At 46.1% G+C, this 24,964-nt stretch overlaps 1 protein-coding gene across 2 annotated transcripts in view; it reads right to left on the bottom strand.

The window, feature by feature from the left end:
- The window catches only part of atosa (atos homolog A), a 56,203-nt gene that overhangs the window by 2,411 nt on the left and 28,828 nt on the right, over positions 1-24,964 (bottom strand). For both annotated transcript variants that reach the window (XM_080769103.1, XM_080769102.1), the window contains 13 exons: positions 19,326-19,510; positions 18,373-18,572; positions 16,114-16,239; positions 13,808-14,023; positions 12,864-13,110; positions 12,629-12,741; positions 12,087-12,272; positions 10,345-11,737; positions 8,126-8,257; positions 6,720-6,808; positions 3,891-3,981; positions 2,307-2,465; positions 1,352-1,420 (listed from right to left, as the gene is read on the bottom strand). In XM_080769103.1, coding sequence (XP_080625229.1) covers positions 1,352-1,420; positions 2,307-2,465; positions 3,891-3,981; positions 6,720-6,808; positions 8,126-8,257; positions 10,345-11,737; positions 12,087-12,272; positions 12,629-12,741; positions 12,864-13,110; positions 13,808-14,023; positions 16,114-16,239; positions 18,373-18,572; positions 19,326-19,510 — 3,206 coding nt within the window. The remainder of the gene's footprint in view (positions 1-1,351; positions 1,421-2,306; positions 2,466-3,890; positions 3,982-6,719; positions 6,809-8,125; positions 8,258-10,344; positions 11,738-12,086; positions 12,273-12,628; positions 12,742-12,863; positions 13,111-13,807; positions 14,024-16,113; positions 16,240-18,372; positions 18,573-19,325; positions 19,511-24,964) is intronic.

Consider the following 24,964-nt stretch of genomic DNA (forward strand, 5'->3'; position numbering starts at 1 on the left):
GAAAACAACAGGGTTGAACAGGTTACTTGGAGCGGACGTAGAATACGCACATCGACAGACTGGGTGCTGGGCTAAAGAACAGTTACTTAGAGCGGACGTAGAATACGCACATCGACAGACTGGGTGCTGGGCTAAAGAACAGTTACTTACTCAAGGCCTAGATTTTACACTCGCTATGTACCTTACGCCGGTTGTATTCAACGTTTGTTCAGGACCCCTTAACCAAGAGAAAGATGAAGCAGGGACCTCCCACTACGTATTTGTACATACAATTGTGTTGCAGATTAACCTTTCCATTAGATTTCATAGATAGTTTCATTGATTTGTTTGACAGCGCTATCATTGTGTAGCATCGAGTTGGATTCATGTTTAAAGTGAATTTTCAGGAAAGTTATCCACTTAAAACCTCAAAACTGGTCTGCTCTTTATTCCCAGCTGTACACCACCCAAAACTCTTAGCCTATCTACAAGCTTTTAGATCTGCTGATTTTCAGATAACGTTTCCTCCAGAGGGTTCAAGAAAAAAAAAAAGGTTACTTCCTATCACAGAAAGATTTTGCGGTGCCCCTGTAGTAACGCTGAGGACCGCCTAGGGGTCCCGGCCCCCCCTGTTCAAGACCCCTTTCCCTACAATACGCAAAATGTATGATGTTCTCGTTATTATCTAATCTAAACCAATGTTCTTGCTCTTTTACACAGACGAAGGAATCATAGAATGAGGCTTTACCCTTTGCTTTTATGAAAGGTTTGACCAATTCAAATTGTGTGTGTCTCTCTCTCTCTCTCTCTCTCTCTCTCTCTATATATTATATATATATTCATTACAGATACAGCATTTGGCATACACGCTTACTAACCGGTTAAAAAGAGCAATGTCTCATTCAGACATTGCTGTACGGTTTATTCACATGGTGCAAAATGATTATGAACACATGTTTTCCATGTGTTTTGGAACACTTGGGGTTCAGAGAAACTCCAATGGAACACTTGGGTCAGGGAAACTCAATAACTTCCACTAGTGGATCAACTGCCAAGGAAACCGATGGAAACCCTCATCCTGTTGTGTTCCCAGCGTCCACTTCACCAAATTCCCCTCTTTCCCCACTAGGGGCCTCCCTCTCCCCATGTTGCCAGGTAGTAATCCCTTCTTTGTTCTCAGATTCTTTGCTAAAATAGCACAACATATCGGTCTTTGTGAAAGTCTCTAGCACTGAGCACAATATTAATAATAATAATAATGACCACAAAGGGTTTGTATGTAGGATGAACGTGGTGTCAACAGTTACTGTCAAAGAAAACTTTTGTTTAAAAAATAATCTATAAAATAATATTGACCAGGAAGGATTCTCACCACTTGAATGGTTCCTGATGGAGGTACACGGTAGCCCCGTTTCCCCAGGGACTCCAGGTTGATCACACCCTGCAGATGAAATGCCACAAAACAGCGTCAGGAATAAATCACAGTACATGAGAATACAGCTTCTTTTTTTAAAGATTTTCTTTTTTGGCCTATTTATTGATAGTTACAGTGAAGACGGACAGGAAAGAGGGAGGAAGAGACAGGGAGAAACACGCAGCAAAGGTCGTCATGAACGGGACTCGAACACGCGACACACCGTCAGGCCAGAGCCTATATGTGGCATGATGCGCCTGGACCGCTAGGCCAGCGGGCACCCCCATGAGAATGTACCTGTACACTGGATCTCAATGTGGGGTCCTTGAACAGTGAGACTGAGATGAAAGGAAACCAGTGGGCCCTTCTGTACAGTCTCAGAGTGTGTGTGGATTGTGGAATCAGAGTTAAAAATTATAATTAAAAAAATATATATAATCATCAAATGTGGGTTTGTGCGGAATAATGTATATCGTTGCTGTCGGACATAAACCTCTAATTTCCATATTCTAACTTTTTCTGGGGTTTACTTTCATCAATTAATACTACTGCTATTTTTGATACAAAAGTATCAAAAACAGCAGCTGGTCAATCTGCTATAACGAGAGACGATTTGGGGGTGCTTGAAAAAAAAAAGAAAAAAAAAGTTGAGAACCACTGACCTAATACACAACAACAAATTACCCCCACATGTCATGTACACAAAAACGCACATAAGACGACGCATGCACGCCGGCGGTTTTGACGATGCCGTCTCTAGTTATCGCAGATTTTACCGTAGGTTTCTGGACTTCAAGCATTAAAAAAAAATCATTCAATCAAAACCAGCCCAGGCGGGGAAGGAAGCAAATCCGAAATGGATTGAATTATTGATAAGAGAGAGCAAAGGGGTACGGATGGAATTAAAGCTCACCATATATGGCGAGGGAGCGTTGTCATCCGAGACACTGTAGAATGACACGTCCACAGGCAGGGTCATGTGACTGGGACAGAAGGATCCGCTGGCGCCCACCTCGGCCGTGAAGCCCTCCACGTTGCCCAGAGGCTCCAGGCGGTAGTTCAGCACACACTCCTGTCAGGACAACAGTGGTTCTGTCAGTTTAATACTCCCACAGCATATATATATATATATATATATATATATATGTTTGTTAAAGTGCTCTAAACAAACACTCATGTCAGGACAACAACAGTCAGTTTAATACTCCCACAGCACAAGCTCGTAACGTGTCGCTTCAGATCTGCTACTTTTTCTATTTTTGATGAAAAGTAACAGTTGTGTCAACCTGACAGGGACGATAGATACTAGGATAACCATGTTTGGACCCATATCCACTTAAGCACCATTTCAACTGTATTGAAAAATAGCGGGTCTACAAGCTCACGACACACCTGATTGCACCTTTCAAGAGAACATGATAAAACATCTACATACAGTATGTAGTAAGACTTGAAAACAAGTATTATTATTACAGTTGTGGTGGAAAACAATGTGGCAGTGAATGTTGAAAACAACTTTTTTCTGGACACGTTTAATGATTTACTGAAAGCAGTTATCGGCATCCCCTCGATACTTGCTGGCTGTCACGCCACATCTCACCCAGCAGCAAAAATAACTTCACTTTCTCATTTGCTGACCACAGCGGGTGGCGGCGGAGTGAAAATGTCAGCAGCCACTTTCACTTTCAGTGGCAGTAGCAGCTTTCAGTGCTCATTGCGGGTTGGGGACAAGCCTGGCCCCTGTCGTGACTCGCATGTGTCCTCTCTCTCTCTCTCCATCTGCCCTTGGGTTTCCTGTCTCTCTACACTTTAAATAATAAAGCAATACATTAAAAATGTATCACTTAACCCATTTAGACCTAACCTGACTCCGCCAGATGGGGGAGTCAGGTTAATTTAGACCTGACACCTTCTAAATCATGACCCAAGTTTTCTGGAAAACTTAAATGTATTACAAGAATCAGATGATGAAGACCTGTTTGGGTTTAAATGTTGTCCTTGATAAAAGTCCATCCAGAGACGTTTCTACAGTGTGCGTACTAACTGTACATCCATTCTTCATTTGTAAACATCATGTTTATCTCAGCATCGTCATGGGAACAGCATGGCTCCGATGTGGATCTCAGACTTCAAGTAGCCCAGTCTGTGACATCAGTTGTCTTTGACATAATCCATGACGTATGACTCAAATTTGGACAAGGTTTCAGCCTGATTAGAGCCACTCCACTTTTCCAGTCTCCAGTTTTTCCATTGATGAATACATTTAAGTAAACATATTTCATAAAGTATAAAGCACGTGGGGAAAGACTAGTGGCTTCAACACTGCCGCTATGGCATCGTAGAAGGTTTTTTGGTAGTGGCAAAGGTCAAATTACCACCCTGATCCCTTCTGTAGTGGACATTCTTAATCTCTCCTAGCATGTGTCAAGAAAGAAAGCAACGTGTGTGTGTGTGTGTGTGTGTGTGTGTGTGTGTGTGTACTTCTTCTGTGTTTTACCTCAAAGTTGCCCAGCAGGCTGAGGCTAGCAGGTGGAGCGCTGGCACTGAACAGCTGTTCTTCAGAGTTCTCGTCTCTCTTCAAACACACCCTGAAAGGTTAACACACACACACACACACACACACACACACACACACACACACACACACACACACACACACACACACACACACACACACACACACACACACACACACACACACACACACACACACACACACACACACACACACACACACACACACACACACACACACACACACACACACACTTGTTGGTTCACATATATACTATACATTTGACTTAAGCTCCAGCTTGCCTCGGGTATAGTTACGTATACACATGAGTCAACGTGAGTCACAGAGCAATAGTCGGAAGGTCTAACACATGACAAGGATGCAAAATATCATACTTCCCAGGACAAGGACTCATCAAAATAAGCAGTTTCAGGCCACATCCTGTGTGTGCTTGGTGAGGGGGAGGTGCTCTACACTACAGATCCATGTATATAACGAACAGGCTGCCATTTTGAGCTTCATGTGTGATTATGAGCGCAGCAGTACACAGGTGCTGCAGCAGGTGGCAGTGTGACAGAGACAAGACAGCAGGTTAAAAAAGGTGGTGTAAGCAGGGGGGCAGTCAGACGGATATTTTGTGAAGCCACTAAGGAAATGAAAGTTCATATAATGGCCTGTTGTGGCGCTCTCATTGGGCTCAAAAAAACCCATAGCCCCATAGAAGTCCATGTATTTGGGCCCAACTTCACCTAGACTGCATTACCTTAATAAACATGGTCATGAATACTTTTTGCTTCCAGTCACTAGTTTAAAGTCTCATTTCTAATGTCATAATATTCTTTTTGGAAAATTATGGTCCCATTTATTAGAAAAATGACCATAAAGTCGCGCATGTTCTGAGGGGCGTGGCTACCGTTAGAGTCTATGAACGGGATCCCCCACCCACTCGAGTCAAAATAAAAACCAACGAAGAAGAAGGGGGAAGTCCCGCCTCGTTGTCTGGGCCAGCCAATGGCCAGCTGGGCCAAAACGGATCTAGAAAGATGGCGACTTCCATTGCAAGGACTGACAGGCTTCATTTTACGTTCACGTTAGACCCGCGGAACGCTTTGTCCATATTTTTTACAGTCTATGGGTGTAAGTGATAATCTGCTGTTGAATTAAGTGTTCCGTTTATTCCCCTAGTAATCATTGCTATAGTGTTTGTTCTGTAACGGCGACCTATCCCTTCTGTCCAGCTCTTTAGTAAACAGCAGAGCCATAGAGTTTTAGACAGAGTTACAACAACTCTGTTCACTTCATGGGGCCAGGCTCTTCTACATAGACTTCTATTGAAACGGGGACAACCGGACGTTTACGGAATGCATTGGGAGTCTATGGGCTCGCGCGAGTATACATGAACCACGTGGCCAGGCTGTTTTCTGCCCCCTCAATGTCTTACTCTATGGCTCTGGTAAACAGAACCTTCTCGGTCGGAATACACATTTCTATCCAATCAGGAGAGATAATACATGCAGGATGGAGGACTTTTATTTTCCTTTTTTTCCGTTTAATGAAGAGCCGGACAGACAGGGAGTATCAATGAATACTATCAAAATATAAAGCTTTAACCTTTTAAGAAAAAACGGTGGGGGTAAAAGGTAGTTTTTTAACAAAAATAACTAATCACTTTCACCCCCTTTAACATGTGACGGGAGGTTTGAGTGACGTCTCCGGGGATATGACCTCACATGTGTTATTGTTATTCATATGTTATTGTTATTCATGAGATATCTTTTTTTCCCCTTTTTTTGACAGATGAGTCATTGTTGGCGAGCATGAGCAACACTCTCCTCCCAATAATGACAAGACGTGTCTTCATTCTTCATCATGGGAATACCGCGAATGCCTTGTTTTGGTTTTCTAGAATCTAGGCTGTACGTATCGAACAACTGGAATGGCTTCATTTCATGACACTTCTCTCTTTAACCATTTTAAATTGGGCAACACCACTTGTCAAACAATAGCTCTACAAGCATGTGACGAATTGTGAACTTAAATGCTAAATAGGCATACATTTTGCAATTGGTTGTACCATGAAGTGTATAGGACTTAACCACATAAACCAGTGGACTTGGTTGGTTAGTGTCTGCCCTGAGGTTGGGAGGTCAGGGTTCAATCCACGGGCAAGTCATACCAAAGGCTATAAATGGTATCCCAATGCCACCCTGCTTGTCACTCGGCATTACGCACCCGACCGTTGGGGGACGTTATTTGCTAGGTCCGTATATACGGACGCCAATATACGGACTTCCCACTGGGAACTGGGATTTATGCTAACAGCTAGCCGCAATAAAATAGTTAAGGGGCTGGATTGGACGAACGTCCCAGTGACATACAGTACTAGCATCATGTCCAGGGGGTGTACTTGTACATCGTGTCCAGTGGGTGTACTACAAACTGCCCCACGCTCCTAGAAACAGGAGATGGGCTCCTGACCTCTGGGCCAAATGGCTCCCGAGCCTACTTAGATAAAACCTATTATATACTTATTTGACCGCAGTGTCCCTCCGGGGTAGTTTAACCGTTTTGGCAAGACCTTTTTTTAATATTATGCTGACTTACCGCATCTGGAGTATTATGACATGCAATATCCTCCATCTATAATAGTTTTTCTTTATTATATGTACGTCATATCCAAGACATTATATCCCTCAATAAAACATTTTCAAAGCAGATGAATTGAGCACTGAGACCAACATTGGGTCCCACTAGTCCATGGACCGAGACACAGAGTGCTTTCAAAGTGACAAGAAGCAGAGGTGAATGTACCTTTTCCCAGAGGCCCAAGGCTGACCCTTACAGGCGGTCAGAGACGGGTCCAGGTCAAAGTAGCCCGTGGCGTTCTTTCTCTGAGGGACCTGTGGCAGACGGAACACGTGGTTAGAAAGCACACAGTGACAACAGAGAGAGAGAGAGACTAGACTGTTGGCTCACAAAAATGCTTCGGGGTGCATACTTAGTTTAGACTACCGGTAGTCATTAGTTAGACATGGGTTAAGTTTAGGTTTAGGTGTGCTGCCCTGTGGGAGGTTAGGTTTAGGGTGAGGGTTTGAGGGTAAGTCCTTGCGACATACTAGCGTCATGTCCAGGGGGGGTATTTGTAGATCAAGCTGCCTCACGCTACAGAAACAGGAGATAGGCTCCTGCCCTATGGGCCTCACGGCTCGGCAAGGCTACTTACTTACTTACGCCTAGCTTGCTGCTTAGCAGAAAAGGTATTCTAGGTATTGGTAGGTATTCTAGGTATATTCTAAAGATATTCTTCAAATATATTCTGTGTAGAGGTGTGACAAAAACAGCTGTCAGCTTCTATTTACGACATGTAACTGTCAAAGATTGTGCAATAGTTGTCCGGCTTGAAAGACTACAATGTCAAGAGAGCATGTGCACGCACGTGCTTGTGTGTGTGTGTGTGTGTGTGTGTGTGGAGGGGGATTCTGATTTTGGAACATACTCACTCCTGCTACTTTGCAAATGGTGACAGTGTCCATGGAGCTCATAACAGATCAAACTGTACAGGTCTATCCTCACCATCCAGCCAACAGCAAATTTTGATTTAAGTTTTAGACATGAACTTATGAGTAGTTTTCATTTAGTTTCAGTCACATTTTAGTCACCTGGAATGTTGTAGTGTAAATATCATAAGATTTTAGTCGTAATGGCAGATTTTACACTTCTGTTACATGCCTTTAGAATCCCATGATTCAAGGCATTATGACACACAACAGTGTGATAAAAAAGAAATATGACATTGGGGTGTGTGTGTGTTAAAGTTAGTAATGAGCCAGTCACGTGATGATCTGACATTCTCACTTCAACTGCAACTTAGTCAGATCTGTGGCTGATGATGAGCCACAGATGAGTCACGACGTGGCTTTGTGTGTGTGTGTGTGTGTGTGTGTGTGTGTCAACCTTAGCTATAACTAACCACAGAGCCAGTAGTATGAAAGTCTGTCGGTCTGTCTCAATGGGACAGGTTCTATTGGCGTCTGTTGCCAGAGGCCAAGGATGCCCTTTGACGCGCTATGTTGACAACGAGAAAGTGAATGAGTGTGTGTGTGTGTGTGTGTGTGTGTGTGTGTGTGTGTGTGTGTGTGTGAATGTGTGTGTGTGTGTGTGTGTGTGTGTGTGTGTGAGTGTGAGTGTGTGTGAGTGTGAGTGAGTGAGTGTCTTACAGGGCTGGAGAGCAGGGGCAGGCCGGTGCACGGGTGGAAGGCCTTTGTCGCAGTGGCATCCAACGAACGTCGGTTCTGCTTCTTCCAGCTGTTGTTGCAGTGTGGACGCAGGGGGGAGGGGCCGTGGGACCGCTGGAGCAGAGAGAGAGAGAGAGAGAGAGAGAGAGACAGACAGAGAGATGAGGGGAGAGAGTGAGTCTCAGACACGGTGAGTCTCAGCCAGCCGGGCCAGTAAAACAACACCAGCAGTGTTCATCAGTCAAGAGGGTTGCATGCCGATCCCCCCCCCCACAGCTGCTGCAAACTTGAACACTTTCACCGTTTACGCAATAACATCAAATCCCAAATGGACCCACACTGGGGGTTTTTAACCCATTTTGACCCGAGATCAGATTCTAAAAAATGTCTTCTACATCCTGATAGTTTTCTGAAAAAGCTATGTTTCTATGTCAGTGGAGTCGATTTAAAAAAAACATAGCAGAGCTACAAGCTTGTAGATCTGCTATTTTTCAATAGCTAAAGCATGACATGATGCAAACACCAAAAGGGGTTCCGGCCCAAAATGGGCTAAAAATACATATTTAGGTAGGAGACCTGACTTAGTTCTTGAATAGGTTGAATTCTGGATTTTTACCAGGCAAAATGTTAAGTGGTCCTGCTGTTGTTCACACTCTGGCAGAGGCAAAGCCACAAGGCTACCATTTCGACGGTTTGTAGCTGCTATAAAATCTACAACGTTAGTCGCTATCTGAGTTGAGCTTGCTTCAACTGTGGCCACCGGTTAGTTTTAACCACTTCCTTCTCACCTTCCTCTCTTCTTCACACAGTTCCTCCTGCATGTAATTATGTGAGGGAAGCTAATTATCTAACAGTCAGTCAGTTCCACGTTCTTTGAAAGCCAGGCAATAATAGTTTCTAGCTCAGTGGTTTTCAACCAGTGGTCCGGGGACCACCAGTGGTCCTTGAGGGGGTTCCGGGTGGTCCCCAGTACAAAACTATGGGAGAGTTGGTAACCAAATGGACCCTTATTACTGTATATCTTATGAAACCAAATGGACCCTCATTTTACACTCTCAATAGTTAAATTATTGTTAAAAAAAGACATCTACACAATTAGAGAATGTAGAAAGAATTGCTATCTTGATCAGCCCGTTATCTCTCCTAATGGTACCACGTCAATACAGCACGGAATCGCGGTCAAAACCTTATCCAGCGATAACAAAATGCCCTGTAGCTCTAATCTCATCAAATGGTGGTCCGTGGCTCAGATGCATAATAAATAATGGGCCAGGATATGAAAAAAGGTTGGAAACCACTGCTCTAAATCGAACGCATGCATGCCGACATCGACGAACGATGTGTTGATCAACACTTCAACATTGAGCGAAATGCTACGTCGCTTTGTATCGGCCACAGTGTGAACCGAACACAGCACGTTGCACAGCAATGTGCTGTTTGTTTACCACATTAACTCTGGCATCTCTATTATGGGAAAAGAACAGAGAAAATAAAGTAAAAAAAAAAAGCTTGAGCATTTTCCAAAACTCGATCTACGAGCTCCCAGCGTGCGGCACTGCCAACGTGTTGTGAGCTTGTAGATCAGCTCTTTTCGTACAACAACAACGACGACAAAGTATAAAGGGCTCAAGTGGTTACTTAAACAAGGCGCGTCCTTTTCCAGCCAGGAAGTTATTTTAAAAAAAAACACACGCACACAACAAAGTAAATGTTGTGCCAGCCGCATAGTTTTGAGGCACTGCAGACCACAGAAGACAAAAGAATGGACAACGCAGAAATGTCATGAGAAACCGCTCATTAAGGCAGTGGCTCTCAAACTTGTCTTAATTTCGAGGACTCGGAGAGCGTACAAAAACATACATTTGTATACGCTCTCAGAATTACAGTCCAGTGAGAACCACAAGCAGTGGTTCATGGCGTGGAGTCGGACCCCCAGGGCTTTGGGTTTCCCAACAAAATGCATTCACACATGATCACAATCATTTAAACCACAAACTCACAGCTTGTAGAGAAGGGGAGGGGGGGGGGGGGGTTAGCAGCCGATTACATATCAATCTGGGGGTCCTTGACATGAAAAAGGTTGAGAACCACTGCTTGTAAACGGTTCATTTGAAATTGAACCCCCTTCTCTCACGGGAAAAAAATCCCTGGACACCCCACGCTGTGAGAAGCAGTGGACTAAACGAGGGTTAACTTCTTACCAACAGGTTAGCAGGAGGCGTGGGCTCTGGACTGGAGGAGGGGCAGCTGGAGCCCGCCGAGCCACACGGCGGGGGGGAGGAGGGCGCCCGGTTCTCCTGGTCCTGGGGGGCAGTGGGGAGCTGGTGGACCTGCGTGATGCTGTAGGAGGAGGAGATGGTCTGCGTCGTCTGGGAGGGGACGACGGTGCAGTTCTGGCTCAAGCTCAGACACGCCAGGAGGGCCCCGTGTGGGCCGGCGTGGTGGTGCAGGTTGGTCTTCAGGCCGTTCTCCAGAAGAGGGGAAGAGGCGTGTTCGGGGACGACGACGACGACACCGGGAGGAGGAGGGGGAGGGGTAGGGGGAGGGGGGGTCCGGTGTCCGTCATGGGGCTCCTCTCGGGAGCAAGTCTGTTGTTGTAAACGTAGGCCGGCCTGCTGTGAGCCGTAGTGAGCGTGGTGGGGGGCGAGCTGCAGGCCTTTGAAGTCTTCAAGTGTAATGTGAGCTCCGTTCTGGGCTCGGGGGAGGGGGGGAGGAGAGCGGCATTCGGTGTTCCCCCCCGGCGGGTCCACCACTCTCGGGGGCTTTTCTGTGCAAACGGGGGGCGTGCGGCGCGTGGCAGCGGCGGTGGCGGTGTGCGGCGGCGGCTCGTGGCCGTTGGCGTCATAGCCGTTGGTGGTGGTGGTGGTGGTGGCGGCAGTGTGGTGCGAGGAGGTGGTCGACGTGTGCAAGGAGACGTGCGGGGGAGGAGGAGGGGTGTGCGAGGCGTAAGTGGTGCGCACCGTGTGCGTGACCGTGGTGGTGTGCGTGTGGTGCAGGAGGGGGCCGCCGCCGCCGCTCCGGGAGGAGGGGGACAGCGAGGGCGCCGAGAGGCGCTCCTGGATCAGTCTGGTGATGTCCTGGACCGCCTGGGCGATCAGGGTGCTGTCTCGCTCCCGCTCCCTCTCCTTCTCCGCCTTCTTCTCCTCCTCCTCCTCTCGGTGCTCTCTGGTCGTCGCGCTCAGTTTCAGCTTCCGGCAGGCGGCGGGCTTTGGGGAGGAGGAGGAGCTTGTCTCCCGCTTGTTGAACGCGGCGGTGGTGGTGGTGTCGCCCGCGACGGGCGTGTCGGGGAAGGAGGAGGAGGGGGCGGGCCGGTAGCGCCCCATGGTCTCGTAGGAGGGCGGCAGTGCGTCTTCTTTGGTCTTGTTGTTGGTGGTGGTCACGTCGTCGTGGTTAACGCCGCCCCACGTGGCTTTAGGCGTGGCGGTGGTGGTGGTGGTGGTGGGGGGGTCGTGGTGGGGGGCGAACAGGCCCGGCGGGAGGGGCGGGGTGGTCGGGTCGCAGAAGTTGAGCCTCTGTGCGATGCGGGCGATTACCTCCTGCCTCTCCTGCAGCAGGGAGCCTATCAGGGGGTTGGTCTCTGTGGCGGAGGAGGGCCTGCAAGGGGGGAAAGCGGTTGTTAGAGTTAATTAACTAAAACTAATGAAAATAATGTGTTAACTGAACTAAAAAACTAGAAAAGGAAAATAAAACGATAACCAAATTAAACTGTATTGTGTGTTTACAAAACTAACTAAAATGATAGACAAAAATGCCCATAGTTTTCGTTTTTGTCAATTTATTTATAAAGTTAATCTGTAACTGAATATATATTTTTTTTAAATGCCATCTTTTGCAAAAATATAAACTAGCAAAACCGCTCTAAAAACTAACTAAAATGTACTGAATTAGAGAAAGAAAATAAGTCAAAACTAACTAAAACTAAACAATAATAACTATTAATAACCTTGGGGAGAGGCTGCGCGGCGGCTCGGCCAATGAGAAGGCCTTGAAGGCCCTGAGGGGTGGCGGCTCTGGGAGCCCCGCCTTGTTGGCGAGGTCACCGTTGATGAGGTCGCTGACCGGGCCGAGGAGGTCGTCAGTGTGGTGCGCCGGGGGCTCGGGGGAGCCGTTCAGGGTGGGGTACAGCCACCTGGACACAAGCACAATCAGGACATTTTAGTTGACGATTATTGTCAAAATTGTGATTGATTAATTATTTAATTGTCTGTATACAAAACAAACAAATAAAAATATGACATTTAAACAAACATTGCGCGTGGGAGCTATGACAAATAACTGAAATATATATTTTTTTAAAAGACCAAAACAAAAGACTGACAATGACAGAATGCCGATAAACAAAATGCATACTTTAAATAATTACGATGACGACGACGCTGATGATAATAATAATTCTATACTTATACATTTATTTTTAATGGAAACAATTCTAATGAATATGCAAAAAAATAATTGTGACCAGGCGATGACGTAAGACAGGCCTACCTTGACGTCTTGGCTCCGGGCAGGTGTGGGGAGGGGGAGTGGGAGCGGGAGGGGGTGGGGGAGTGGGTGGTCCTGTGGAACAGCGGGGAGCCCTGACGAGGAGGGAGGTTCACCTGCAGAGGCAAGCAACAAGGAAATACGATGTGCTTGTTATACGTTTAAATATGCAAATTAGGCAATTTAAGGTACTCATTCTAACTGCACCCCCTCACGTCTACGCAACCTTCCAACTGACCTGCGGCAGCTCTCCGTTCTGAAAGGGGTGGAGGAGGCCGTCGGTGGCGGTGGAGGGGGGGCTTCTCTTCCCGTAGAGAGGGAGGCCGCTGATGGGGAGGTTGGGGATGGAGGCCGTGTTGATGGACAGGCTGGCCATGGGGTGGTGGTGGTGGTGGGGGTGGGGGGACTTGCCGCCGTAGAGGGGCAGGTTGGTGCTGTTCAGGACGTTCTCCTTGCTGGCGTGGTGGTGGTGGTCCTGGTTGTTCCTGAGGAGGCCAGGCGGGGCACACGGTTAGTTGCGAACGCAGTGAGCACTTACTATGAGACCTAGCAGATCATGTCTGTCTGTCTGTGTGTCTGTCCCGCTTTTGTGCCCATATATGGAGCCGAGTGATTTGTGTCACCATGACTCAGCCATAACCATATAAGGAGTCCCCAAAGCAGCTATACGTCCAAAACCCAAATATGTATACGAGCTGCGTTCGCTTCCCGCGTTTGCACGTCTTACTGGTAGAGTTAACTAAAAACTAAAACATACAACACAATACTTACTGGGGACCTTTTCAATCCTGCACCTGACTTATTCGTCAGGCGCAGGATTGAAAAGGGCAGAAAAACTAAAAACTAAAACTAAGCATTGTCTCAAAAATAGATAAACAAACCCGCTCTAAAAAAAGGAACTAAAACAAACTGAATTAGAAGGGGACAAAATGGTCGAAACGAACTAAAACTAAACTATAATGAAAAATCACACCCGTGTGAACCGAGTGGTGCAACTCCCCTCCCCCCCCCCCTCTCTCTCTCTCTAGCAGGCAACAGTGCAGCACTATCTCTCTCTCTCTCCGTTTCTGGCACAACAGCGCCACTTTTGCCCCTATACTAGTACTCATAGTCACACAGTCACACAGGTAGGTTAACACAGACATTGCTGCATGTTCCTTGGAGTGGTTGCACCGTTCTAACCTTGGCGTGGGTGGGGCGTGGGTGGGGGTCTTGCTGTAGAGCGGGGGCAGGCCTGTGTGGATGGAGCAGTGCAGCGTGGGGTAGGTGGGCTGGCGGGGCAGCGACTGGACGCGCACGCGCAGCGCCACGCTCTGAGACACGTTGGGCACCGGGAACAGGTGCTCCGAGGGGGGCTGGGAGAACTGCCACACCAGGTCCTCGTCCGCCGCGCTGATCCTGAGAGAGAGAGAGAGAGAGAGAGAGAGAGGACGGTGGAAATGGTTATTTCTGAATGCCAAATAGAATGTCAATGCTTAGAGCTAACTTTTCACAGCATCAATGTACTCGTTCTGACTGCGACTGTCGATCTAACAGCTGACCTGACTTTTCCAAGCGAATGTGTACTTGTGTAACTGTTTGTGTGTCGCCCTTTATCTTTAGAATAGATCCTTATATGACCATTTAGTATAGGATCTCTATTAAGAGTGAACTATAAGGATGGTCTGAGGAGGGGGTTGGGGGGTCTCCTGTGAGGGCATGGAGAGAGGACTGGTCTAGCACACCAGTCTCTTACGATCATGATCTTTCAATAAAACTTTGTCAGTCCTTCATCTTTTGAAGATTATTTAACAACGGACAGACAGGACAGACAGATAGATAGGTGGTGGTGAAGCCGCTGCCGGGGCTGAGGGTGGGGGCCTTGCTGTAGGCCCGTGTCTGTTGCGGTGGTCTGTTGTGTTGTGTCGTGTGTTAGGAGTGGTGACCTGTAGAGCGGCGGGTGTCTGTTACCTATATCTGCCGGGGCGAAGTACAACAATTGGCAAACAGCAGCAAGATTTGTGAGCTGCTGTGTTCAAATGGAACACAACCACCCTAAAAAGGACTAATCATTGCGTGTATTCCTGCACTAGCTGCCTCGAGTGATCTCGGTACATAGAAATTGATTTATTGGAGATTCTGACTTTCAATTGTGCATACATTTTGTTCCACTTTTTGCTTTGGCAATGTTAAACTATGTTTTCTCATCGTGCCAATAAAGCCCTCTGAATTGAATTGGAAGACAATGTAACAGCAAGAAAGGGCTCTAGCCCCAAATAGTCTTATCTACACAAGCTCACAAAAACTCTCATTCACGACGACGCGTTGTGAGCTTGTAGATTGGCTATTTTTGGTAGGCGACACCATTGTGCGACGGAGTACAGTAGTACAGTGGTTCCCAAACCTTTTCATATCAAGGACCCCCCAAATTGACACTTATCATGCCTGCGGACCTTAGAGTATATATGAATAGAGACGGCACCCAAGTTCTCCTCCCGTCCACTTGCATTGAGTTGCTCAGAAGCGCATGAGGCGAATCCACTCCTCCTTCCGGTTTAGGAGCCCTGTGCATTCTGGATTTTTGCCCTCAAACACATGAACGCGCGACGACCGACACATGAACTAGCATCGTGCGTGTGTGCGTGTGCGTGCTACTCGTGGTGAACGCGCATCGCTATGTTGGCAGCAGACTCGCCTTTTTACAGTCTATGCCAGGCATAGATGGTATAGGATCGTCTGCCCCCCAGTGTTGCCCCCCATAAGAGAAGAGTTTTACGGCTCTAGCAGAGATTCTCAACTATTTACATTTCAAGGACCCCCCAGTTTGACATGCAATATGCTACAGACCCCCATTTAATGGCATTTCTATCTCCGAGACTCCAATTTATATACCGGTAGTAAAATCAATGTTAATTTGAGTATAAAATAGAGTCTTCGTTACAGAGAGAAATGGAATTTCTGAGAGAAATGGAACCAAAATGAACCAAATGGACCCTAACAGGTCAATGTTGTTCCATTTGTACACAGAGTTACAGACCCACAAGGGCCCATTTGGTTCCTAACTATCATTTAGCTGGGGACCCCCTGGAACTCTCTCAAGGACCCCTGGGGGTCCCCGACCCCACTTTGAGAACCCCTACAGTAGTCAGTGTTTTGGGACAGAGAGGAACAGGCATAGTCTATAACAAATTAACAGGCCTCGAAAAATGTTGTTGACATTCATGAACTCTGGGAGTTTTGAGGCCTCCGGCGATTCAGTTGCTACTTCCTGTGATTCACATTTTTACTTCCAGACCTGAACCCAAAATGTTCCACTGATTGATGTTTTGACTTTTTGTGGGTTTTGCTCACAAAAGGTCAGCCGGTAAAACGCCAAAAAGATATCTATCAAACGTTAAAACAAGAGTAATAAAAAAAAAAGGGTATATTATACACGCAAATTGATAGAGAGAGAGAGAGAGAGAGAGAGAGAGAGAGAGAGAGCATGTGTGTGTGCGTGCGTGGCATACCTGTAGAGGATGTTCCTGGGCACGATGCCGTGCGAGGCGCTGAGCCACGCACTGAGCTGTGAGAAGAACACGTAGGATCTGACGGCGAGCAGCAGGGTCTTCTCCTCGATGAAGCGGTCACCACTCCTAACACACAACACAACACAACAGACAAGACACAGTCAGAACAACACAACACAATACACCACACCACCGCAAGACACAGTCAGAACAACACAACACAATACACCACACCACCGCAAGACACAGTCAGAACAACACAACACAATACACCACACCACCGCAAGACACAGTCAGAACAACACAACACAATACACCACACCACCGCAAGACACAGTCAGAACAACACAACACAATACAACACAACACAACACACCACACCACACTACCGCAAGACACATGTAGTCTGAACATGAACAACACAACACACCACACCACCGCAAGACACAGTCAGAACAACACAACACAATACACCACACCACCGCAAGACACAGTCAGAACAACACAACACAACACACCACACCACCGCAAGACACAGTCAGAACGCAACACAACAGAAGCGGAATGGAACGGAACACAACACAACAGATGGGAAACATGCCGGCTGATCTAGCGAATGACACTTCTAGGACGGGATCCTGGGAGGTTTTAAGTGTGCTAGTGGGTTGTGTGTGTGTGTGTGTGTGTGTGTGTGTCATCTTGTCCTCCCCATAGCGCATGCAACAGGGAATTGGTGGCCGATGTAGCTATTTGTCGCACTAATTAGCCAAGTTTTATTCATTGTGTTTTTTTTTTTGTGGAGGGCTAAAGTGCATCTGTGCAGCTGGTGTTGGTGTGCGCATTAAAGAATTGTCCTGGGACGACTGAGTAAAGTGCCGGTATGCACTTTAAAGTTCCCACATTATGGGGTTATTGTTGAGTATTGACGCAGCGATATATCAGAGTATATCAGATAATTTTAAGATGGCTTTAGAGTAAATTAGATTAACCACTTTGTCTTTCACCCCGGGGAGTTTGCAAACTTTTCTAAAATAGCAAAGACAGCCCACCTACAAGCTCAAAACAAGAGCTATTTTCACGTATGACAAAGTATAAAATAGGTAAGAAGATAGGTATATACTGTAAGTGGTTAAATTCCATTTTGGGTGGAGATTTGGGTGAGTATGTGAAAATGACAGCTGCGAAAAGTATCAAGAAACATGTCTTGAGACTCCAACTCAATCACTAGCACTTGTGTCTCCTTGTAATCACCTTCGTTTCGACAGATGCAAGTTTACTGTGCAGATATGTCTTAGTTATGTTTTCTCATGTTTTTGTTACTTATATTGGTTGTTTCGTGACCACAAATATTAAGAATATAATTTAGACAGCGAGTTGTCCTTCAGGCAGATGCGAGGTTCATTATTTACTTGGTATGCTAGATTATTTGAGGTACTACACTGTTTTCTTTGCACTCTACTTATATTTGCATTGTTTATTGACTGGAGTTCATGCTTACTCTGCTATTCCATTCTCACACAAGTAAGTAGCATTGGATGAGAGCGTCTGCTCAATTAAATTGTTAATGGGCTCTATGCACACACGCCATTTTGGAAAGAACTGGGTTGCTTCCAGACAGTGGAGTCACGAAGATGCCAAAAGCAGCGCTGCGGCAGGCGTCTCTTCCGGGTTTTTAAGACAGCTGGTGGATGGAAATGAAGCTCCACCCACGCGGCAACTTGCAAGCGTCGGCCAGAAAACCGTTAACTCTTTGCCGACGCTGCAAATTGCCATCCGCCAGCTGTCTAAAATCCCGGGAAGAGACGCCTGCCGCTCGTGGCATCTCTTCGTGACTCCACTGTCTGGATGCGGTGACTTGGGCCCCTTCCCTAATGTACATCCTTCAGGTGTTACCAATGATACTAACGAAGGCTCTGTTCCATTTTGGTCGAACAGAGTCAGGGTGCTGCTAGTGTGCATGTTGGCTCAATGGAAACACTCTGCTACACCAGTGGGTCTCAGAGTGTCCTTGAGTTGGTTTCAAATGGCCCTGTACGGGTGGGTCCATTTGGTTAGTTATGGCGGTCCTTGAAAAATGTAAGTCTGAGAACCCACTGCACACTAAATGGAACAGAGCCTTAATTAGCATAATCGGTAACACCTGTGAAGGAAGTATAGGGAAGTGGCCCCGGAAGTAGGAAGAGTAATTCTGTGTGCATATATAAGCCCATGGGAACAATGGCGTTGCATGTTTGTGACTGACTGTGTGTATTATCTTACTGTCTGGGTACAGGCGTTAGGGTCCATCTCTCCAGCAGCAGGGCGTCCTGTTTGAAGACGGGGTCAGAGACGGGGTCGCTGGGCGGACATAGCTCGTCCCCGTAGCAGCAGTCGGGCAGGAGCATCACCTCGATCATGATGGGGATGCTGTTCCTCCACAGCAACATGACCTCGGAGCGCGTCCGCCTGGCCTGCCGACACTGGACACACGCACACACACACAACAGGAGAATTAGTGATAGCATTATGCTATACTTTAGCTATTGAAAAATAGCAGATCTACAAGCTCATAGCGCGGCACCGAGTGGCGCGCTACGAGCTTGTAGCTCTGCTATTTTTTTGAAAAATCGTAAAAAATGCGGCACAAATCTTTGAATATATATATTCTTACAGCGCAAACTTTCTTTTTTTTTTTTTGACGTCAGGCCTAAAATAAATGGGTTTAAAACTAGTGGCTTGGTATACAGTCTCCACCAGAAGAGACCCAAATAAAACACCTCATAAGAAATACAAATAGAACCACCATAGGATTCAGACTGATACAAATTCTCACACTCAAATAAAGCTCTGAATGTTATACCATTACTGACAGCAACGTCCAAAGACCAAATCGGGAGCAGGTGAAAAGTGTGTGTGTGCGTGTGTGTGTGACTAGTTGATAAGAAGAAAAATGTTTTCTTTTTACATAATAGGTAGTTAAACAACTAGACTAGTCGACTAGTCGACTAGTAAATCCACTAGTCGACCTTGTTGGTACTAGTCGACTAGTTGATAAGAAGAAAATAAAGTTTAGTTTTCTTTTTTGGTCAAAGTTTTCTTTTTACATAATAGGTAGTTAAACAACTAGTAAACTACTAGTAAACTAGGCAACTAGTAAAAATGACTAGAAGTGAATGCCCTAGTGTGTGTGTGTGCGTGCGTGCGCGCGCGCGTGTGTATGTACAGTATGCTACCTGGGGTAATTTGTCGCTACACTCATGCTTGTGAAGCGGCGGCATGGCCGACTGGGCGGGCGGGCAGTGGAGCCCCTCGGCGCGGCCCTTCACGGAGCACTCCGGGGTCCGGCCCTCGGTGATGAGGAGGGTCAGGAACACCAGGAACTCCTCCGCGTCGTACTCGAAGAACTCCTCCGACGCATCTGGACGACACACAAGAGGAAGAGAGAGAGAGAGAGGGGAGTCAGGAGAAGTCCAGCTATAGCACATCAAGAAACAGCCCTTAAGAAATGTGAATCCCCTAGACTCCTTCAAAAGCGCTCTCAAAGAGCACTTACACGGACGGCTGTAATTTCGAAAATGTCCTTTTTCTAACTGTGTATATGATGATTTATTTTGCATGTCTTTAAAGACAAGGAATTGAAAATGGAGGACCATTAGGTAAACAAGTAGTGGCTTTTCTGGTTTTATCCACAGAGCACATTTTGTATTGACCTGTACTGTACTTTCCTTGAACTGTACCATCCATTCTACAAACGGTTAATAACATTCTCAATCAATCAATCAATCACACACACTTCCATCGGTACTGTAGTAAAGACTAAAGAGCCACGTTTTCTAACAGTGACAATGGGAAGATCACGCCAGCAGCGTCCACACTCAGCTCAGTACATCTATTACGGAATACTTTTGACAGTCCTAATCTGAAGTGGGGATTTTTCCATCCAGGCACAATATTTGACAAATAAACGCTGATGTTTTTGGGCCCGTGGCTGCCAGCAGCAGCAGGCGGTACACGAAGAGAGATGCCAACAGGCATGAAGAAGGACAAGCACCCGATACCTCACATGAATTCAATCTGTCACATTGCAGCAACACTGCACTAGTCTCGCCTTGGCCAGACTATTGCCTCTCGCAATTTTCAAATGCTTCCATCATACAGTCTGGAGCAACGGAAGGAAGCTAGGATCATGAGTACGTGATAGCGCGGAAGTGAAGACTCCTCCCCACTTCCGTTTAGCCACAATCGCGCAGATTTATCCTAATATAAATCTTGATCTAAGCAAAAATAAGCTCTAAAGATATTTTTTAAATATATTTTTGTGAATGGAAATGACAAACCGACTCGGATTTCGGGAGGTGTAGTCCCAGACTCTGTTGTCTGGCTACGCGATACTAGCCCCCCCTTTTCCCCCCTCACTGTATATGTTTCTTTTCCCTTTTTGCTTCCTTTATGATGAATTCCTGTTCTGTTCTTTAACTATATAGAAGTGTCTATTTGTACGTCTCTAAATGTTTTGATGAATTGAACATGGTGGACCCTGTTGTAAACAAGTGTAATGCTTAATTGGGTCGTCCACTCACAGTTAACAGTCTTTGTATTGAGTTTGTGCTTGAAATGTACTGTAACTCTGCAAACTGTTAATAAATATTTCAATCAATCAATCATAGCAAGCAACACTAACAAGGCTTTTCTCCTCGTCTCTTCAAATGTTAAGGCTGCACAAAACTTCTGCCTCAAAGTTTTTGTATGGGTTATAATATATTGTCTCTGTCGGTGTTGTGGATTAAAAAAATAAATAGCTGATCAACAAGCTCAGACGTGTATTTAGTAGGATCATAAATTATCATAATATGTAGGGCATTCATTTACGGGAGGAAAAAAAGTTAGAATATCGAGATAAGAGGTTTCTGCCCGACGACAGCAATGTTTTCTTTCCACGGGGCATCTGAATGCCTTTGAGAAACACCTCTCTTCTTATCACAGTGGAACAGCTGCAGAAATGTACAAGTCTGAAGTCGAAGGGCAGCTCCCTCGTGAATACAGTGTGTCTGGATGTTTCTCTGAAGCTCAGTACTATAGAACAAGTACTCACACAATGTAGAAATACTAGTCTGTTACAGGTAAAAGTCCGGTATTCCTAGTAAAAAGGTACAAACAAACCTAATGTGTTGCCAACAAAATATACGTATGTACAGTACCAAAAGGAAAAGTATCCCCCCCCCCCAAAAAAAAACCAAACAACTAAACTAAACTAAAACAATATTTGTCAAAATATTTAGAAAAAATTGTAGTTCTGTTATTTTCAAATACAGTAGAAATAGTAGAAAGAAGTGGACATAGTCAAAGTAAAGTACATTTGTAGTTAAGCACAGTACTTGATTAAGTGCTAAGGTGGTGTTAAAACACAGCATGCCTTCTTCTTCCCTCCTGCTGGCACAGAGACAAAGCCACGGGGTTGGGTATCATTTGTCAAATTGTCTGTTCTCTTCAAGCGCTTATTATAGCCTGCTCTCTCTCTGTGTTCCATTACTCCTGTCTGTCAGACAGTCCGGAACATTCCCACACCATCATATGGTGGTGACAGTTTGAGCTGTCGAACCAGTCAACCACGCTGAAAGCAAAAGGATTCTAAAGTTTGGGTGTATTTCACTTCAGAAAAAAGATGGTGGCAAAGCAAACTAAGCTAAGGGGGGCGTGGGGATGACATAGTGCAGGGGCTGACGGGTAAGGTCTCAGAGGCACTTGCCATTTGGGCGGTGCCGCGGTGTTGTCTGGTGAGAACTTAACCGAGATGCCAAAATCTTTGAGAGGCCAGATATCCTGTCTCGTACGGAAGGCGATTTAGTCTCTCGCAAGGAACCTAGCCGGAAAAACGTAAATGTAAATAATAATATACATTGTGTTATTGCTTCTGTTACTTGAGTATATATATATATACTTGTTCCCCTGCAGTGGGGACTGAGGCACAGAGAGACAAAGAAAGATTTGGACAGAGATGCGAACAGATGGTGAATTAAATATCTTCACGTGAGAAAATGGCGTGGTATCGGAAACGGCATAGACTTATAGATACCGGCAGCTTTTCGGATACTCTTTTAACATTTTCGGCCAGGAAATTTGTCTTATAGCATTCACATGGTCTATTTTGCAAAGTCTACAATACGTGTGGCAGACATTTGGCCCTCAAAAGTATAGTGTCACACACACACACACACACACACACACACACACACACACACCAGGCCAGAGACGGTCAGATAGCCTCAACAAAGCCGCTGATCCGACAGAAATGAGTCACCCGTTAACAGCGCCTCAGCAGTTTTTTGGCTGCTGGCTCCAGCGATGGCCCTGACCAGGCCGGCTGTAGATTTAACGTAATGACCTGGGTAACACATTAACAGCTGAGAGTGATGACACAGGCAAGGTTTTTTTTTCTGGCGTGCGCGCGTGTGTGTGTGTGTGGTGGCATGGGGGATACACACACACACCACTCCTACTGTAGCAACGCATAACAAAAGAAGTGTCACGTAGGGACAACAAGGTCTGATACCTGGCAACAAGATGTTGGCTACAAGGATCAGTCAACTGTTTTGTTAAAAAAGAAAGAAAGAGGGGTTGGCTGAAAAGTTGCAGTCAGTCAGTATACTGTGTGTGTGTGTGTGTGTGTGTGTGTGTGTTTGTGTGTGCTACACAGGGATTTGTTTGTTAAACGTGTACATTTGCGAGCGTCTCTCTTGACACGTGGCAATCTGTGGTTAACCGTGTGGACGTGACATATTATTTACTCCAAATTAAGACGCTGCGGTGCAGCAGCGTCACAAAGCACAGGATGCCGAAGTGGCCGAGTGTGTGTGTGTAGTTTGGGGTTTGAAACCTATACATGTTGTGACTTTACACAGCAGTGGTTCTCAAAGTGGGGTCCGGGGACCCCCCCCCCCTCCCCCTTGAGGGAGTTACAGGGGGTAACTAAATGATAAGTTTGGAACCAAATGGACCCTTGTGGTTCTGTAACTCTCAGAGTTAAATTAATATTGATTTTACAATATAAATTGGGGTCTCAGAGATAGAAATGCCATTAAATGGGGGTCCGTAGACTAATGCATGTCAAACTGGGGGTCCTTGAAATTATTAATCAGGTTGAAAATCACTGCTAGAGCCGTAAAACTCTTCTGTTATGGGGGGGGGTTCCCGGGCATATCTCTTCAAATGGGGGTCCGCGGGCTAATAAGTGTCAATTTCATGTCAATTCCTTGACATGAAAAAGTTTTGGGAACAGCTGTTTTACAGAGGCGCAGGGATGAACCGATTTCTCCGATTTCTCCAGTTTCAGAGAGGAGGAGAAGTAGATATATTTAGACGGTCCACGTCAGCTGAGCTCACACGTACCGCGCCTCTCTTTCTCCCCCTCTCTCTCTCTCTCTCACACACACACACACACACACCTCAAATACACACACGTGCGGGACCGAAATAACAGTCTTCTACCAGCTGATTTCAGTAGATGGATAGATACAGGTCGGGTGGAGTGTGCAGGCGGGCGGGGCGCGCAAGGTACAAGGCCTCCTACTATGCGCCCCTTGGCAGGACAGACTGGGTCTTGTTTTTAAACTTGACTACACAGCTATAGGAGGGTCTTATGAGGTTTCCACCCGACAGAGGCGATCTGCATTAAATCACATGGACCCCATTTTGTATCTCAGGGACCCGAATCTCTATCCAGTCAAAATCCTCAGTGTTAATTTGAACTCTGAAGAAGAATGTACAAAATGGAAGCAAACCGGACAAAGACAGACCGCTACAGGGCTCCATTTGGACCCCCTGGTGGTCCCCGGACCGGACGTTGAGAACCAGTGCCGTTATACCGTTACCCACGTTATGTATAGCCTCGGAGACCGCAGGCTTTTTCGTTTTCACAAGACAAATGAAAGCCTGGGTAAAAACGAGCCACATTTCCTGGTCTAGGAGTGGCAGTGAACTATACAGTGCAGAGGGGTGTCGCTCCGAATTTGGTGATGTCAGTGTTCTCCACACCGTTTTCTACCAGGGAGGGAGGAGGAGGAGGACGCTCAGATCGGTGAAACCAAATAGGATCCACCGCCGTGATCCACCCGGCAACCACCCGGCAACCACCCCTCCTAAACAGACATCATAGCGCTACCAGCTTGTAGGTCTGCTAATTTTTTTTAAACTCGTGAAAATGTGGCACAAATCTTTGAATATCATTATATTCTTTCAGAAGACTTTATTTATTTCGACGTCGGGCCTAAATGGGTTTAACTCTGGGAGTACATTTGTACACTCCCGAGTTATAAAAGCATAAATGAACAACAATGCAGATTTTTACTGTGTGGCAAACTTTTAAAAGGCTTTCTTTTTTTTTTAGGGCCAATGTGCTTACACGACGACACGTGCTCCCTTTCACTGTGACAAACGGATAAACAAACACTGCAGATGGTTTACTTTAGTAGAACACTTTAGTAAGCTTATTTTTTTTTAAAGTTCATGGCGATTTGCACAACAAAACGAGAACAAAAAGTGCACTGATGATGAATGTATGTTCTATGCGTCTATATGTTGAGATCAGCAGAGTATTTTTAGCGGAGGAGGAGCGGGTGGAGAAAAGGCCTGTAGCACCATCTTCCTCCACTCCAACCCCCCCCCCCCCCCCCCCTGTATACACTCCTCCTCCTCCAGACCAAACTTTACTGAATCCCACAGGAGGTCAGCTGATGCACTGCAGCTCCCAGAACCACAGCAGCCTTCTCTCTCTCTCTCTGTCTGTCACGCACAGGGGTGGAAAGAGTACTCAACTGTTTAAGTAAAAAAATATCAATACTGCAATGTAGAACTACTCCATTATTACAAGTAAAAG

This window comes from Protomyctophum bolini (genome assembly GCF_963924005.1).
Source record: "Protomyctophum bolini genome assembly, chromosome: 1".
Classification (NCBI taxonomy): Eukaryota; Metazoa; Chordata; class Actinopteri; order Myctophiformes; family Myctophidae; genus Protomyctophum; species Protomyctophum bolini.